The sequence below is a fragment of the Halichondria panicea genome, unplaced genomic scaffold (genome assembly GCF_963675165.1).
Source record: "Halichondria panicea unplaced genomic scaffold, odHalPani1.1 SCAFFOLD_25, whole genome shotgun sequence".
Classification (NCBI taxonomy): domain Eukaryota; kingdom Metazoa; phylum Porifera; class Demospongiae; order Suberitida; family Halichondriidae; genus Halichondria; species Halichondria panicea.
In genome coordinates this window covers 82,470-100,419 of record NW_026986601.1, presented here as the reverse complement: position 1 = coordinate 100,419, position 17,950 = coordinate 82,470, and the positions used below count along the sequence as shown (strand labels likewise).

Below are 17,950 nucleotides of genomic sequence, written 5' to 3'. Positions count from 1 at the left end.
TAAGGCAGTAATTGCACGTCATTAATGACGACATGCAATTACTGCCTTGACGATGAGTAACAACATGCGATTATGAGAATAATAGGGAGGTTTTGGAAGACTTAGTACAGGTCAGTACCAATCATAGTAAAAACATTTGTAGGCCTGATGGAAGTATTATACTGCATATAATGGTTGATTATCTCCTTAGCATTCTATAGTGCTAATAATATTTATAGTTTGATGTTACTTGTGCGAGGATATGGGGTCTATGTTGTGCTTTAGTATAATGTGGGAATAATAGGCAATTTGTAAGCTATTAAAGAATAGCATAATAGGTAATATCTCGAGCATAATCTACTAACCCCTAGTGATCAAGTGCACAACTAGCAAAAACTTATCATCAGTGGCGGATCCAGAGGGGGTTCTTTGGGTTCAATTGAACCCCCTTGAGAAAGAAGTGAGTGGGAGGCTCAAGCAACTAGTTAGCAAGTTGTTCCTTTCTTACTAGCTTTCACATGCACTTCTCACTTACCTTTAGTCCTTGTTAGTCCTGCGAAGCTTTGTCTGTGCAGTTTCAGTGACTATGAAGGCTAAAAACTCTCCAGCGTAGTGCATGCAGACTGCTTATGAAAAGTGATGAACTTTTTTTGGGGAAAAAATTTGGTGTGTTATAATGCGCATGCTCACTGTTTCGAAGAAGTGACGACCTTTTTTTAGGTAAATTTAACAGCCCTGGAACTCCCCTTTCAAGAATCCTAGATCTGCCACTGATCGTGGACTAAAATCATATGCTCGAGAAACTGAAGACAAGCTTTCTTTTGTTATAATACAGTGCTATACAGTGTAGCAATTAAGTTTCTAGCTAGATAACAAGTCTTCAGGAAACATCTTGCTCTGATGGCTGTGAAGACTGGATATTGATATTGAGAATCATTCTAAGTAAGAAAACATGGACATACCGTATTACTAGAATATTTTGCGAGTGAAAAACCTTTGCGAATGAGCCAAATCAGCAGAAAATTTGACCCTTTGCGATCTAACTATTGTGTTCTGGAAAGGATCATGTGTATTTACTTCAGAAAAAAGGAATGGGACAAAGCCCACGCGGCGGAGCTGCAGGGGGTAGGGGAAATTTTTGAAAACTTGTTAGCACATGCACAATGTAAGTGCTAACAGGAGTGCATGTATAATTATGTTCTAAGAGATCATAAACAAGAGAAAGATGATACATAAATAAAATAATTTGTGTGAAAACTTAGCCTCGATCCCAGGCCGAGTTTTCGCTTTTATAACGGTTAGGTGAACAACTAGGCCTGGTACTAGTTGTCTGCGTATGCGTCAAATTTTTATTGTATTTTTGTGGTCGGCAAAAATATTTAATTAACCAATTATACATAGAAAATTCACAGAGTGGGTATACAAAAGATGCACATAGGGAGCTGCTTCACAAGGAGAGTTGCCGGTTGTGCTGCAGCATAATTATAGTGACCCAGGGCAACTTCAGGATGATTGAATGCCTTAAATTACTTTTCAAGAAGGTTTAGCAGGCTGCTGGACCTCTCTGATTCTAGGCCCCTATTCGTAAACTCAGGTAAATCTTGTTTGAGAAACATAGATTCTCTTGGTGCCTCTGAGCTATCAGAAACAACACTCGGACGAGCAGATATAGATACACTCCAGTCCTGTGAGTAAGACAAGATAAAAAAATAACTGAAGACTTTAAACCCTTACCTCACACTGTCCAGTCTCGTCCGTTAGTATAGCCAAGAGGAGCACTGTTGGGATAGCTGGATATTAGCCATTGCTCCTGTGCAGAGAAGTAGACATTTTATAACGTGTACATATTAAATTTCTCGTTTTAAACAGGTTATAGTGTCATTGGCGATCCCTCTGTTCGAGCTGATGATGGCAGCACCAAGTCCTCTAGCTCACATTCTTCACTTAATCCACCATATAAAGCATATATGTCTTGATCCTTAAACTATGCGCTGTAGACTACCACCTTAGTCAAGTAGTGGGTAGTCATCACCAATTGTCCAATCACCAGTAATAATTCCAATAATTGAACACCATGACATTGATTATGCCTCGAGGCGTAGCCGCACGAGGGATAAGGTAAAGCTGTCTGTGTGTGTGTGTGTGTGTGTGTGTACATTCTGTGTGTCTGTCTGTGTGTGTGTGTGTCTGTTCCAGCTGTAACTGCTCAACGGTTGCAATGCGATGAAAGCTAACAGCTTCTATAGGCTTCTAGCCACGTTCTCTTGGATTTTGATTCGTGGATTAGCAAACTAAAGCTTCTTTCTCGAGTTATGGCTAGTTTGACTCACATTGAAGGCTGTTGCAGTCTCTTCAGAATCTTTCATAGCATCATCTGTCCGCACAAACTTTCTATTCAACATATGAGTTAGCCTTGCACTAAAGCGCTAGCTTTTTGTTAGCTACAATACTCAGAAAATATCTGTTAAAACAGCTAGCTAGCAGTAGCCATTTGTGAAATTGATCTCTTCACAAGAGCCTAAAGACAGGATAGGAATATGTCCATGAACTTTGACCTTATAATTAATTTTTGTCTGTGATGTGGGGGCGGCTCCAAAGGATTATGCCCAAGAAGCACATGAAACTTTAAATCTTCAATTAATACTAGATCTATAGTGCAGATCCATACAGGGTATTAAAATTAATGTGCTCATGCATCCCAACATGTTGTAAGACTATTGAAATTAATACAGCAAACATTGTTTTATTGCACAAAAAACAATCATTATTGTGAGGGAACATTCTGCCATTTGTGTTCGCCTCTTCATTTATGAGGCAGAGCAGTCCGATTTGTCCTATAGCCTCGGTCCCAAGGACAATGCTACAATAGCCCCAGTAGAACTCCACTCAAAATTTGAATATGTAGCACAAGCCACACAGTAATGATACACAGGAACATGGGTAAAGAATCCAGAAATGAGAAATGAACGACAGACTCTTTGTAGACCAAGACGTTGCAGATATCAAGGATTGCTTTTACTTGTACAGTACGGCCTGGGAAATGGTGAAACAACAATTACAAGTGAGATAGTATGAAACGTATGGAGTAAATGGACGAATAGCGGAAAAGAAGAAACAGGAGTGAAGGTGGTGCAAAGGGTCTGTCTTTACAAACAAGTGTTACAAATACTAGATCTACATCAGACATGTATCTATACCATACCATGTACCAGCTAGCTATTGTGTATACTGCATGTACTGTACTGAGATTATATAATTATAATTTTATAGACTACCTAATTTTATCTTACTTGTGCCATAGATAGTAGAGGATACATGGTTCACCACAAGGAGGCTAGCAACGACTGCAGTCTGTTCCCCCTAGCCCCAGGCCCTAGCTAGCTCTCATCTCTCAAGCTCTAGCTAGCTAGCTCTGAAGAGTTTGACTATTAACGGTTTTTTACCATTCCTGTATTTAGTCGCTTTCATCTCTTTGGACACACCCTTTAATTATTCCTATGAATGTAATGCGCATGCGCGCTCATTCCCCATGTGTGAGAAAATAATATCCAAGATCCAGATCCAGATCCTCCTGGCAGAATCGTCTAAGCCACAAAACACTACCATATAACAATATAGATAACAATATGCATGTACACAGGTCTTTTCTTCTTAGATATTATATACACTGAACTACAGATCCTGGAAGAATCAATTTTATTCTTTCTTGAGGTCCTGGTAAGCCACATAATACAATAAATAATAACAACAATAGATGCATGTCTTTTCTTCTCAGTGACTTTATATAGATAAGCTAACTTTAATATAAAATTCATTATAGAAACTAATATAACACTAATACTTTTTGAGCGAAAGCATAACATGGCGAGAGGCATTAGCAAGCGCACGCTTGCAACACTCGTTTACAAAGTGAACATTGAGCTGTTATTGTATAAATGAGTAAATAAATGAGCTAGATATAATTATATCTACTAGGTGAACACAAAACGTAAGTGATAGCTCAGAAACTCTGTTTAACATAATTATTGAGCATTTCCACTGTTCACGGATGTCATGCATGTTGGTCAATCCTCATGCAATTAATGTGGAACCAACGTGCATGGACAGTAATCACATCCCACTCAATTCTCCTCGTCTCCTGCCTGCTGGCACTGCTGACAAATGTTTGTGTCGAGTTGATCTTTTTGTTCATGCGTCTGCGTTTCACCACAGGGGTGGTACTGTGTCTCCCCTTCATCCGTTTGCTGCGCTTCAACACAGGAGTATTGTCTTCAGTACAAAGTGTAAGAGCACGCTTTAGTTGTTTTGTCACGGCTTCACCACTGCTCGCTGGATCTCTGTTCGTACCACTGACTGATGGAGGGTCTCTACAGCTACCACAGGAGGAGTTGTACTGCTGTTTGATGGAGGGATCTCTACCACGTGAGGAGTGTCTGATGATGGAGGGGTCTCTCTTTCCACACTGGTTTCCTTTGGAGGAGCCTGACTCTCCCCGCCCCAAAGGCCACTGGAGTCCTTGTCAACTTCCTCTAGCTGAACACACCTCTTCTCCATGTATAGCTATAAAAACTACACAAAATTGTATGATTATAATTATATGCATGCTGCATATACTATCTATTAAAGGTATGCCCTGATAAATTATAAATTTTATGCTCGGAATAATTTTAGCATGAATAGTATTATAATTACGTACACCTGCTTCCAACTTTTCGAGAAAAGACTCGTCAAAGGTAGATCTGCGAGCACTTCTTTTGCTTAGCATGCATGGATGCTAGCTATATAGATGGAATTGTGGTCCTGTCAGTTGTATAACCATTGGGGATTGACAGTGTTCAAAGGGAAGTTGGCAATTCTTTTCTGAAAGTCTTGCACATGCAGTGATTGAGATCTGTTTGTCACTAAGTGCAGCACAGAGCTCCCATGCATACAATTACTTCACTACTCAACTACTTCACTACTCGACTACTTCACTACTTCACTACCCAACTATACTTCACTACTTCACTACCCAACTACTTCACTACCCAACTATACTTCACTACTTCACTACCCAACTACTTGACTACCCAACTACCCAACTACTTCACTACCCAACTACTTCACTACCCAACTACCTAGCTACTGCACTATCCAACTACTTCACTACTTGACTACCCAACTACTTGACTACCCAACTACTTCACTACCCAACTACTTCACTACTTCACTACCCAACTACCCGACTACTTCACTACCCAACTACTTCACTACTTTACTACCCGACTACTTCACTACCCAACTACTTTACTACTTCACTACCCAACTACTTCACTACTTCACTACCCAACTACTTCACTACTCGACTACTTCACTACCCAATACTTCACTACCCAACTACCTAGCTACTGCACTACCCAACTGTACTTCACTATACCCAACTATACTTGACTACTTCATTACCCAACTACCCAACTACTTCACTACCTAGCTACTGCACTACCCAACTACTTGACTACCCAACTACTTGACTACCCAACTACTTGACTACCCAACTACTGGACTACCCAACTACCTAGCTACTGCACTACCCAACTACTTCACTATACCTAACTACTCGACTACTTGACTACCCAACTACCTATAGCTACTCCACTACCCAACTTTATAGCTACTCGATTATACCAACTGAACTACCTGGCTATACTACCCAACTAAGTCTCAGTTGGCTATATACCATACATAGACACTCAGCATATACATATATATACGTGACTGCCCATCCTAGATATATACTTTTTTTTACATGTGACCTCAACTATATAGTCTACTCAGTTCTTTCCTCATTCACTGAAAATCGGCTGTCTTTGTTGACTACAACATTACTGGCTACCAATGGTAGTCAAAAGCTTGTCATTTAACAATCGTGCCATATCTAATATAAAGATATATCCTGTCAATGGTGGATCTAGATCTTGCCAAACAAAAATGACTTGATAGAACCACACAAAAATATCTGACCTTGATAAGCCTCTTCACTTGTTCTTCTGTCTTCAGAATAAGCTTTAGGGAAGATAAAAGCTTCAGCTAAGCCATTCCAATAATGATACTGGCTAGTAAACGGTTCGTACACAAATAAATGTCACAAAAGTGAACGAATCTGGCTAATTAACTGATGCAGCCTAACCGTTATAAAAGCGAAAACTTGGCCTGGGATCGAGGCTAGTGAAAACTATTAGAAATGTCAGAAATAGTTTATTTGACGTGCGTTAGTGGAAGCAAAGTCATGAGTAACTGCTTCAAGAGGAACCCCACCCCATTTCACTCTATATTACAGCCCTGTATATACTGTTCATAGGTACTCTAGTACGTGGATCAATATGCTTGCATGCTTCTTTGTTGAGGCTGCTGTGTGTCGTTTGAACTCTTCCATCACTTGTAGCGATACTCTGACCACACCCACTATTTTATTTTACATGTGTAGATGTTATTGATGTAAATAGCTTTTTCCAGCTACTTATCGTCTGGAATCTCCTCGCCTGGCTTTAGAGGCATCTCTTCACGTCAATTTAGGTTGCTAGGCAACCATAACACATTCAATATGAAATCTTACCAATAACTTAGAATAAATATTTCAGGCTTTCACACTGTCTAACATTTTTAGTGGATTTCTTAGTACATTCTACATTTCCGGACATAAATTTTGAATTTGGTACAGTTTCAAAATAATTTCTACACAAGTTTACCAGTATAATGATGAAAGCACCGCGGGTGCTGATGCCTCGGTGGAGGTGTAAAAGCTACTTAACATAAAGCTACTACTAGCTATTATAGCAATAGCTTTTATACACACACATTATAATTTATCATGATGAGCATTAATAAATTTTGCTGTATGATCGAAGAGTGGGTAATTAGCGGCCATGATTGTTGCTAAAAATGATCAAGGCCAAAAGTCTAAGTCTAAAAAATATGGCTGCATCAGCAGAGCCTTGCAGCTCTCTTCTCACTCTTGCAGCTACCAATAGCTAGCGTTCTATTGCAGAGCTAACTACTAAGCAGAGTAGCAACATTCCATGGACAAGTTTTTCTACGCACTCTTCTGAAAAGTCTGCAGTGTCATTTCAAGTAAGCAAAACTAGGGCAACTCAGAGAACTAAATGAAGCATTGTTTTGCAAATCCAAGAAAACATGACTAGAAGCCTATAAAAACTCTTACTTGCACTTCGTTGATCCTTGAGCAGCTGTATAGCAGTCTACACACACAAACACACTACCGTATACCTCCCTTGCGCATGCGCACCGAGATATTACTAGGGGAATGCTGGAAGCATTGTGTGGGGCGAGCCTAGCTTAGCGAAGAGTAGTTGAAGTTGTAGTGAGTAGTAGACTTGCTGTTTCCTAAAGGTCTCTCTAACTGTAAATCTCTCTTCCTATTCAATTCGAGCCTTTTGACAACAGACGAGCTCATTAGCTCCTACTTGTTGTCAAACTTCCCTTAGGTGTCTTAGATATGGCATAGGGAACGCCATTGCCTCAGTTGTTGAGCTGTATCAGTTTCATCCAGTAGAAGTATTGTTATTACAGTCTTGCTGATCATTGTAATTGCTTGTTAGAAAATGCAGCGATCGTCACGCTAAAAAGCTGGATCTGACCGTGGACAGACTTACAGACGGACATAAAAGGACAGACAGAGAGACGGATATCCAGTCGCTGAGCTTCTTTGCAGTACTCGCTACTATGGGACAAGCCTCATACAGGGCTTGCCAAAAGGGTATGAATATACAGATGTTCAATCCACACTGTGTCATTGTACTGCAAAGGAATGTTTTCAATCTTTGAAGTGAAAAGAACGGCTGGAATGTTCGGCAGTGGGTAGTCAATTACACTTGACGGACCTAGCTAGATTTAAAATCCTCTTAGCCTCTTAGTCTAGCTGTTCATGGCAACTTTACCATTGATGTCAGCTGCTTCAAAAAATGGGGATATAGTGTAAATGCGGAATGGAATGGAATATGAAACGGAACATGGAACGGATGGAATGACTAAGCATGCATTAAAAACTTAATATGATCTTTTTGGTGGACACAATATATACTAGTACTTGTTGTAAGCCATTAAGTTACAACAGTTAAGTGTATAACCAAGCTTGATTTCGGGTTGACTTGTGGTGTCAGCAAAATTTCACATTTACTCTCAACAAAGAAATAACTGTTTCTCATTACCACTGTGCATTATAGTGTGCGCAACCTGTTTATCCTCTTCCAATAAAAGGTGTCATGTGATGATTACAGCCAGCTACGCATACTATCTTTTTGATTAATTGAGCATGTGATTTGCAATGGATATTCAAGTCAACATTTCAAGTGCGAAGTATCTTTATATAGCTTGATCAAATAGAGCAGAGTTAAGCTTCCAAGATGGCCCTAGGCTAGCGCTTTTAGGATTAATTTCTCCATACAAAAGATGGTCAGTGTGTCTTTTCGACACGCACAAATTGTTTAAAGTTTCACCAATGGCCAAAACTTTGCAGGCATGCAGATAGAAGAAAGGTATAGCTTTGGAGTGTCCTATATAGCTATATATACACTTTACACTCTACTTTGTTTTGGGCACCGCATAATTACTTCGCTAGGGTAGACACGTATATGTGTAATTTTTTGTTTAATGTTTAGTGAAAGACCCTGGCTACATGTATACTGATTCAGTTGTATACAGTTATTGTCTCTATATATACACCACAATTGTGGTAACGTAACTTTATATGGTATAACCTCCCAATAACTCGAAATATCAGGGGAAAACCTCCTGCACCAACTTGTCCGTTATTCGGAGGTTCCACTGTATACCGTATAGCGGGTAATATTCGTTGGTTCACATTTTGGTATGAACTGCCCAATTAAATTGCGTATTTAAATATTTCTACAGCTTAGGATAGTGACGTGGAACCTATTGCGGTAGACTTATAGTTTTATTTTCGTATGATGTGTGATGTAGTCACAAACGTGAGGCACTAGCTCATTATAACCATTTATCTGCCATTGACTCTGAATCAAAAACGCATGCTCTGCACTGCGTCCATCAGATGTAGTCACAAAGTAACAATAAAATTGACGCACATAGTGAAGCGTAATTTTTCACCTGTGTTTTGGTGCGCCCCCTCGCCCAAGCTTGTATGGGCGAAATCTCCCCTTCCGGGGTTCGAAGGGGCCTCCCAGTCAACCATGAGACTAATCTAGCTATCAGCACTGGTCTAGCTGACTGAGCAGTTGTCTTGGATTCATACACATGAAGTCTTGTGAGTTTCTTCCATCTGCAGCTGTACACATGTAAACAAATTGCCTCCAGAGAAACCACGTGGACCAAAACATACATTGGCTCGTGTCCCTATTGAGCATGCGCAATCAGCAGGCAAAGCTATACACTGATAGGTTGTTCCTCAAAAAATAGTTGGGCCTTTCCTTAAATTTGAGTACCCCCATGCTTCAAGTTCTAGAAACGCCCCTGATAATGACTGTGTGGGTTCATAGCCACACAATTGCTATAATAAATATACAAAGCAAACTAATTAATACCTGTTTCTTACTTATATAATTATACTACATAATACTTTTTGCGCAAAGCAAAACAGTGCGAAAGGCATTAGCGCAGCCTGAACCACTCGTTACTATCAGTGATGACGCCAGAGGTGGGAAAATGTTGTTACTGTGTTCAACACCTTACTCTTATATACTCTTGACTGTAAACATCGAGGGTAAACAATTGTTGGGCAGAGCCAAACCATGGGCGCTCACGCAGAGGAGGTGCAAAGCACTTGCCCTTAACTAATTAAGGTCACTAATTGGTATCTTCCTAACTTCTCTTGCAGACAACTACTGCATGGTCTAGTTATTTGTGTCTCTCAAAAACCGTTATTTTCTTTTTGTTTTCGCCAATTTTGCTCAGAAGCAGAGATATAACCTTGGAATCAAGGGTAGTTGTATCTCTGCTCCGAGTAAAATTGACGAAAACATAATTTTACACCACTAAAAAGTATTAGCACCACTATCTATAGTGAAAATAACGTTTTGTTCACAAACACCAAAACTAGGCCAGTAGTCAGTTGTCTGTTTGCAATTAGTGACCTTTTCAAGTGCTTTGCACCTCCTCTGACGCTCACATTAGGGTTGGGAACCACTGCCATGTCAGGATTTGCCAGACATTTTGCAACTATTCAAGTGCTGAAGGCGTGGCCCATTAATGAATTCTCTTTGTCAAATCATAATGCAACAACAGTAGATAAGCCAGCTTGCAATTGAACCAGGACGCGCCAACTCAAAGTCAAGTTAGAGTTAGTGGCATGCTCTTGCAGTATAATTATAGCGACTAATTAACTGAGCTTTGCGGTTTCTGCCCACTTGGATAAATCATATTCATGCTTAGCCACACCCTAAAACTAAATACCGTAACACCTTTAATTAAGGCGACACTTTTTAAGCCAAAGGTTGCTTCATTTGAGGTTGACAAATTATGTTGAAGGCCTAGTGTCGGCCTATTTAGAGAGTCACATCTAATTGGAGGTAGCTCTAATCAGTGTACTTGGCTCAATAGCCGCTTAAATACGTGTATTTTCCAATGGGCTATAATCGAGGTTAGGGTGTGGCTTAACAAGTAAATGTCAACACAGCTATCGCTACTTTTAAAGGTAAGCTTGAGGGTGTCGCATATTTGGAGGATTGCCTTAATTAGAGGTCTTACAGTACCAGTGGCCGGAACAATTAAACCTTGACAATAGTTAGTAGTTCCCAATCCTACGTGAGTGTCCAGGGTTTGACTCCGCCCAACTAGGTGAACAACTTCCCAGATTTTGTTATAGATAGGGGAGTGTTTGGTCCATTCCAAACAAATACAGTCTCATGAATTATTATTATGGTTTTATGGAACCCCATTCAGGAGCCCATAGTTTGGAAAAAATGGCTGGAAGATAATGCACATAAAATGTGTAAAGGCAATCTTTCTGCTCAGAAAGTATATGGAGAACTCCTTCATAAGCGTGACACACTATTTGACGGCACTGCCACTCATGGCCTTGCTAGAAGTTGTCCATCTTTCACTCAGTTTGAAGATATAAAGAAAATTGTTTCGGAAATGCCTAAATACCAGTTAACTGAAGAAGACGCTGATGGTGATCTCCCAGTTCACAGTGCCATTAATAGTAAGGCAAAGCAAGAGGTAATTGCCTTATTTGTTGAGGGAGATTCTGAGCTGCAAACGACTATCCTATGTACAAAAAATCATCAAGGAAAAACCCCTATCAAATTAGCAGTGGACATACGGCACAATAGCGCCATTGAACTGCTTTATAATCTATGTGTTACACATAACATCTTGCCAAGTTTAACTGGATTTGAACAAAGCGGAAGTGCATCTACCATTCTTCACACTGGTTTTGATGGAGGCGATACGTCGTATTGGTCGGAATTTTTGAATGTTGTAATTAACGCGTGCAAAAGGGCTGCACGGGATATTCTTCCAACTATAACAGTTTTTGATGAACGTAACTGCACGCCTTTCCATTATCTGATGAATTGCATGCAGCGCGACCACCGATATAAGCTGGCTGGCTTCCAAAGTGTGCTTGAGCTATTGAGAGAGAATAAAATTGATATAAATTCTGTATTCACTGATTCTAAGAAGAGAACAATGCTTCATGAAGCCAGGCGCACAAATCACGATTCATGCTCCGAAATGTTGTTTCGTTATGGTCACAAAGATAATGTCGAAGATATAGACGGGATAAAACCATTTCAGAGAGATCATCAAAGTACTTCCATTTCTCTTCCTCCGACTGCAAGCTCTGAGGTAATGATCATAATTATGTACTAGTTAATGTATGTAAAACAGTGCATTAACTGTTTTGTAGTTTAACTTCTTGCAGCTACCAATAGCTATATCGGCTCTAGTATAGAGCTAACTACTAAGTAGAATAGCAACCTTCTACGAAAAGATTTTGCTATTCCTGATTCAGGAGAGACTGCAATGGCCTTCAACATACTGGTAAGTAAAACTAGCCTTTATACTCGAGAATAAAGCCTTGTTAGCAAGATAGCATTGCTAGAAGCTTATAGAATCACTTAGCTTGTACTCTCATTGCAACCATGGAGCAGTTGTAGCTATTATAAAATTCTATGGCTTAAAAATCAATTATTTTGACCACCAGCCGTGCTCTCACTACCAAACTGTTCCAAAAATGCCAACCACAGAATAATAGAGCACTGGTCTGTGGTTACTACAGTTGTTGATCCAAGTCTATGGCATTTGTTATGCCTCGGTGCGCATGCACAAGCGAGGTTTACGGTAGTGTGTTTGTGTGTCTGTGTGTGTAGACTGCTACAGCTGCTCAAGGATGAATCAAGAGTTTCTATAGGCTTCTAGTCATGTTTACTTGGATTTTAATTCGTGGATTTGCAAAATAATACTTCGTTCTCGAGTTATGCCTAGTTTTGCTTACTTGGAATGCCATTGCAGCCTTTTCAGAAGAGCACGTAGCCAAACTTGTTACCGAGTGTTGCTACTCTACTTAGTAGTTAGCTCTGCACTAGAACACTAGCTATTGGTAGCTGCAAGAGTGAGAAGAGAGCTGCAAGCTCTGCTAATGCAGCCATTAATTTTTGACTTGAACTTTTGGTTTTTGACAACAATCATGGTCGATTATTACCCACTCTCTGAGTTTTTGCATGCAGCAAAATTATCATGTGTATAAAAGCTATTAGTAGCTTTATGTTATGTAGCTTTGGCATCTCCACCGAGGCATCAACACCTGTGGTGCTTTCATTAGCATAGTTTTTCCTTTGATCTTTGTACAGAAAAACTACAACATGCACTTGTACGTGAAATGTTTTAAGCTCTGAGTCAGTCTATAATTATTACCATTGTTGGTTTTTACATACGACCACAGATACCTGGAGTACAGCAGCACTCTAAAAGTGAATCAAATTCAAGTCTGGAAGATACTCCTGTATTTTCCACCTCAGGCGTATTGTCCCCTGTAATGGAACCTGTATGTAAGAAGATAAGAATGAGTGATCAATATACACCAGCGGTGACACAATTTGCTACTATAACAGTAAGTATATAGTATAAGCAACATCAACTTGACAGTAAACTAAAGTGACCTCGTTCCTGTATGTTATTAAACTGAGCATAACCCAGGTGACATAATTATTTGCCGAGCGGGAAGCGAGGCAAATAATCGTACTACCTGATTCTGGCCTATGTATAGATATGTATACCCCGTTGCTACGTTGTTGCTAAGTGCAATATGCAGCATAATCCACTAACCACAAAGTTATAATATAACCCACAAAACGCCCCTCTGTCATTAGCAGTGGGGGGATTCGGGGGCTTGAGCACCCCTCTGTCCTCCCAGACAACCATGAAACTAATCTTAATGGCTAACACTAGACTGAATGGACACCCCCATTGCAGTGATTGACCAGTTTGCTAGGATGTGCCCCAGGAGAATAGTGCATGGAGATCCTACAAGACGACCGACTCTAGCTAGCTAATAATTATGTCTTGATACTCTTATTATCACGCTATGCATGTAAAAGACGCACCGCAATAATTGCAGGGGCATAAAATCACGCGCGCATAGTTCGCGGCCCCATTTTTTCTGTGCTCTTGAGCACCCCCTTGCTTCAATCTCGAAACGCCCCTGATTAGAATAACATAATAACATGCAGGACACTGTTAATGTTCAGCATGCACTGCTGGAATTTCTTCTTGGCAACCATGCACGTTTTAAAATTGTTCAAAGTTCGAAGATTCTGTGTCTAGTGCTCATGCATGATGCACATGCATGGCCGGCTTATTAGAGGTCCTTCAATTCTGCTTTGCACTATATAAGCATCTAGAAGCGGCTCTTCTGCTGTGGGCTTGGCAGCAGGTATAGATACAAATGGTAGAGGCGAGCTTCTTTAGCTTGGTTGTGAGGTAGGCCGTCGAGCAGACGTGGTGGGTGGAGCTGTTTTTGCAGCAGCCGTAGTAGGGTGGGTCTGTTTTTCAGCACCAATTTGTGTCAAGCCGCTCGTTGGTCCATGCCAATCTTATACGCTGCAGATACTGGCTTATATTGTCTAGAAGAAAGGAAGAGATGGAGCTGTGTCTAGGGTTGTCCGTAATTTTTCTATTTATAAGACAGTGTATGGCATATTGTAGGACCAATATATGGTAGCCTCGTTCCCAGGCCTTACTTTTTCTTGCTGTTGTCATTATTCATCCATAAATCATAAATAGAAGGTAGCAAAAAAAGAATAGACAAAGTGAGGCAGCAAAGAAAAAAATGGGTATACAGTTAAGAAAAAGTAAGGCCTGGTTTGAGAAATCGCATGATCCACAAGGATTTTTATGAACGTGGGCAATATATATAATATATAATAGCCCACAATCGTGACGTATTCTCCCACGCATTCAGAGTTAATAAGACTGTACTAAGCTGTGCTGCAAGCCAGATTAGGGAACCAGCGTGGCCAGCTCTGAGTAGCTATACCTGCTAGATGATAATGATGACTAAGCTATTCTGATCTAGCATTTAGAAAGACACAAGAAAGGTGATAGTCTGATAGATCACACAATCTAGTAGATCTAGCTAAGCCTAAGGTGGTCTAGCTAGCTAGCTAGTGCTTGCAAACTTCCAGTTCCAAGTCCATGTCCTGCTAGCTTGCTGCAGGCAAAGTTTTATTAGTCATAGATCTCTACGTGGGCAGTCCAACATCTCTAGCACTGCATACCCACCCACGCTCATTTTCACGCTTCTACCACTTCTACCCTTACGCGACTTCCTGATACAGGATCTCCTTTTTCCTAACTCTACGTCTATTTCTTTCTTTATTCCTCCAATTAATACCGTATTATTTTATCTCATTGAACGATTAGTATAGTATTTTATCTTATTGAACGATTGTGATAAAGAACAGAAAAAGGAGAGCCTGTACGTACACTACACTTCCAACGTCAACTGTCCTGATCCTGTATCAGCCAGTTAATTTTATGACTCGAGGTGTAGCCGCAGGAAGGATACGGTAAGGAGTCGGACACCACTTGACCTTTCTGCTAATTATGACAATTGGAGAACATTTTTAATTAAATTTTCTACTATACCCAATTACCCACGCTCTGCTAGATCCGCCCGCCCAACTAATGGCCGAGGCAACACTAGATCTAGACTTTGGAGATTATACCATAGTAGCCTAGCCTCTCGATCTTCTAGCTTTAGAGTCTCTGTTCCTCGGTACTCCCAAGCTATATAGAGTTCATTTCCTGTCTGTTTGCATGTTTCTCTATTTCCCTGTTGTGTGCTATATAATCTGACTGTAGACTAGTGATGATATAGTGAGGACCAGGTTAACAGGTGGTTAGAGGAACTGACAGAACTATAACATCAGAGGCTGGGCTAGGCTACTGTGTGTCGTCTCCATAGTCTAGATCTAGTGTTGCCTCGAGTGGTTGCCACGGCCACTACTGTACTAGTTGGGCAGATCTAGCAGAGCATGGGTAGTAAAAAGATTTATTAAAAGGTCGTAATTATCAGAAAGGTCAAGTGGTGTCCGACCTCCTCTGTGTCTGTTGTCTGTACGTGCATGTGCGTATTCCAGCTGTAACTGCTCAACGATTGCAATGCGACGAAAACTAAGAGTTTCTATAGGCTTCTACCCACGTCACTAGTATTGCCTAGACGGGCGTCGCCGTCCTCCTTCAGGAACCAAGCCTATATACAGTTTTGTTCTGGCCTGTTATGCAATAGTATTATGAATCTCATTATTTTTAAGTGGGTGTTAGCCAATAGCGATGAATATCACTGGTGTTGGCCATGCCTCTCGGTCAATTTAGCGTGTGCAAAATTCACACGTGGTAAAGTTAAGTGGGTGTGATCAAATACTGCAATCTGATTGGATGGAGCCGGTGGAATTTCATTGGTAGAATAAAACTGTAGATAAGCTTGGGTCCCGTCCTCCTTCTGTACAACGGTCAAGGGCGGTGACCCCCGTCTAGTTATTGCCCATAAAATGTACAGATACCGTAAACCCTGACTCTATGCAGAAAAATATCTTGAATGAATATATACAGGCGAAGAATATAAGTTATTAACCCAAGGCCTGTGGGTGGCCCCGAGTTATAGTACATGTAGTCTGTTGGTTTGTTAACCCGGGGCCGCCGCAGCCAGCTGCGGGTTATTAGGGCAAGCCCTAAGGCTCGTCCCAAAATAGTAGCAAGTAGTACAGAGACTTACTGGTTGTCTGACATTTCAAGCTTTTTAGCGCGATGATTGCTGCATTTTGGACGGTCAGGACGGTCACTTACATTTGAACAAGCAATTAAAGCGGGCAAGTAACAAGTTAAGTATGGATGAAACCATAGATAGAACCGTTAAATGAAACTGAAGCTTAACAGGGACCAAAGAAACCATCAACTGACAAGTCTATAAGAGAAGTTCGACAGCAAGCAGGAGCTATTAATGAAACGGCGGAACAGAGGCTGGCAAGGTGAAGGGAACAGGCCAGGGAATTTCGAAAACGGCGAACTGGAGCTAATCAGTGAAACATGGATAAAGAAGAGCAGAGGCAAAGGGATCGGGTCGACAACAAGCACTACAGAAAGTGACAAAAATGTACTCAGTCTTAGATTGAACTCTACACCACCATTGGACTTTATAATGCTTTTTAATAAGTGCTGACATTAGTGTTTTACATTCAAATTGCACAGGAGCGACTCATCACCAAGTGTACAGATATGTACTAGTTAATGCACGATTGCGAGTGCTATCTCAAAGCATCATGTAGCACTCAGCTTCGCCTCGAGCTACATGAGCTTCTTGAACTTCCATGAGGCCAATAATATCCATAGAGCACGAGCGTAAAACTGTGCATTAACTGGTTTGTAGTTTGCAGCTTCTTGCAGCTATACCAATAGCTATCGCTCTAGTATAGAGCTAACTACTAAGTAGAATAGCAACCTTCTACGAACAGATTTGATTCTAGAGAGACTGCGCAGTATTGGCCTTCAATGTACTGGTAAGCAAAACTAACCTTTACTCGAGAACAAAGCCTTTGTTTGCCAGATAGCCCCATTGCTAGAAGCTTTATAGAATCACTTAGCTGTACTCGCATTGCAACCATGGAGCAGTTGTAGCTATTTATTATAAAGTTCTATGACTTAAAAATCAATCATTTTCACCACCAACCGTGCTCTAACTACCAAACCGTTCCAAAAATGCCAACCACAGAATAATAGAGCACGGTCTGTGTTGCTACAGTTGTAGATCCTAGTCTATATGGCATAGTTTTTCCTCTGTACAATTTTCCATATCGCTCACCCGGAAGTATTATTGCACACTTGTTATTGCACACTAGGAAGTGATTCTTAATTGGAATGAAACGCTTTTCAGCAGTGAGAGAGCAAGAAAAACAATAATTTACACACTTCTGATCATGCAATGCAATGTTTATCAGTCTCTTTTCATGTTTTCTGATGCTCTCTGGTATAACTTCTTTGCTCTTTTGCAGTGAGACTGAGGGTCAGGAGGTTGTCAGTGTTCAGTTTAGCACTCATATTTAATGCATCTAACAGGCATCAGTGTTGGATCGAATGAGTGCTTTGAGTGGAATATTACACATGTACAATCATGTATTATGATATGAATGTTGGCCAGAAGGGAAGCTGCTAGCTAGAATAGTCTTTTATCTCAACTTTCTCTCCAAGTCCTGTGAGCTCTCTTTGTTTTTTTGCCAGTATATATCCGTTGTAAAATTATTGCTGATTCAGCAAAAAAAAAGTTAGTTAGAGTGTGCATGCGCAGTAGCCCCTCCTTTTGCCATATTGTCTGGATTTGCAAGCCTGGTTTCGGACTAAAGGGATCTGGATTAGCGAGGTTCTACTATACAAGGAATAAGTTCGTCATCAAGAGAAAGAGGTATTAACTACATGGAGCACTAGTGTATGTATGTTGCCACCA

The 17,950-nt window shown here is 40.6% G+C and overlaps 1 protein-coding gene across 12 annotated transcripts in view; it reads left to right on the top strand.

The window, feature by feature from the left end:
• The window catches only part of LOC135351980 (uncharacterized), a 43,625-nt gene that overhangs the window by 4,281 nt on the left and 21,394 nt on the right, over nt 1-17,950 (top strand). For 10 of the 12 annotated variants that reach the window (XR_010399547.1, XR_010399541.1, XR_010399544.1 and 7 more), the window contains exons 2-3: nt 10,891-11,799; nt 12,896-13,063. Coding sequence is in view for 4 of the 12 variants with exons in the window: in XM_064551066.1 (XP_064407136.1) it covers nt 10,891-11,799; nt 12,896-13,063 (1,077 nt within the window). In the remaining 8 variants the exon portion in view is untranslated. Of the gene's footprint in view, nt 1-716; nt 922-6,471; nt 7,733-10,890; nt 11,800-12,895; nt 13,064-17,950 lie in introns of those variants that run through there. The other 2 variants (XM_064551068.1, XM_064551069.1) reach the window with 2 other exon arrangements.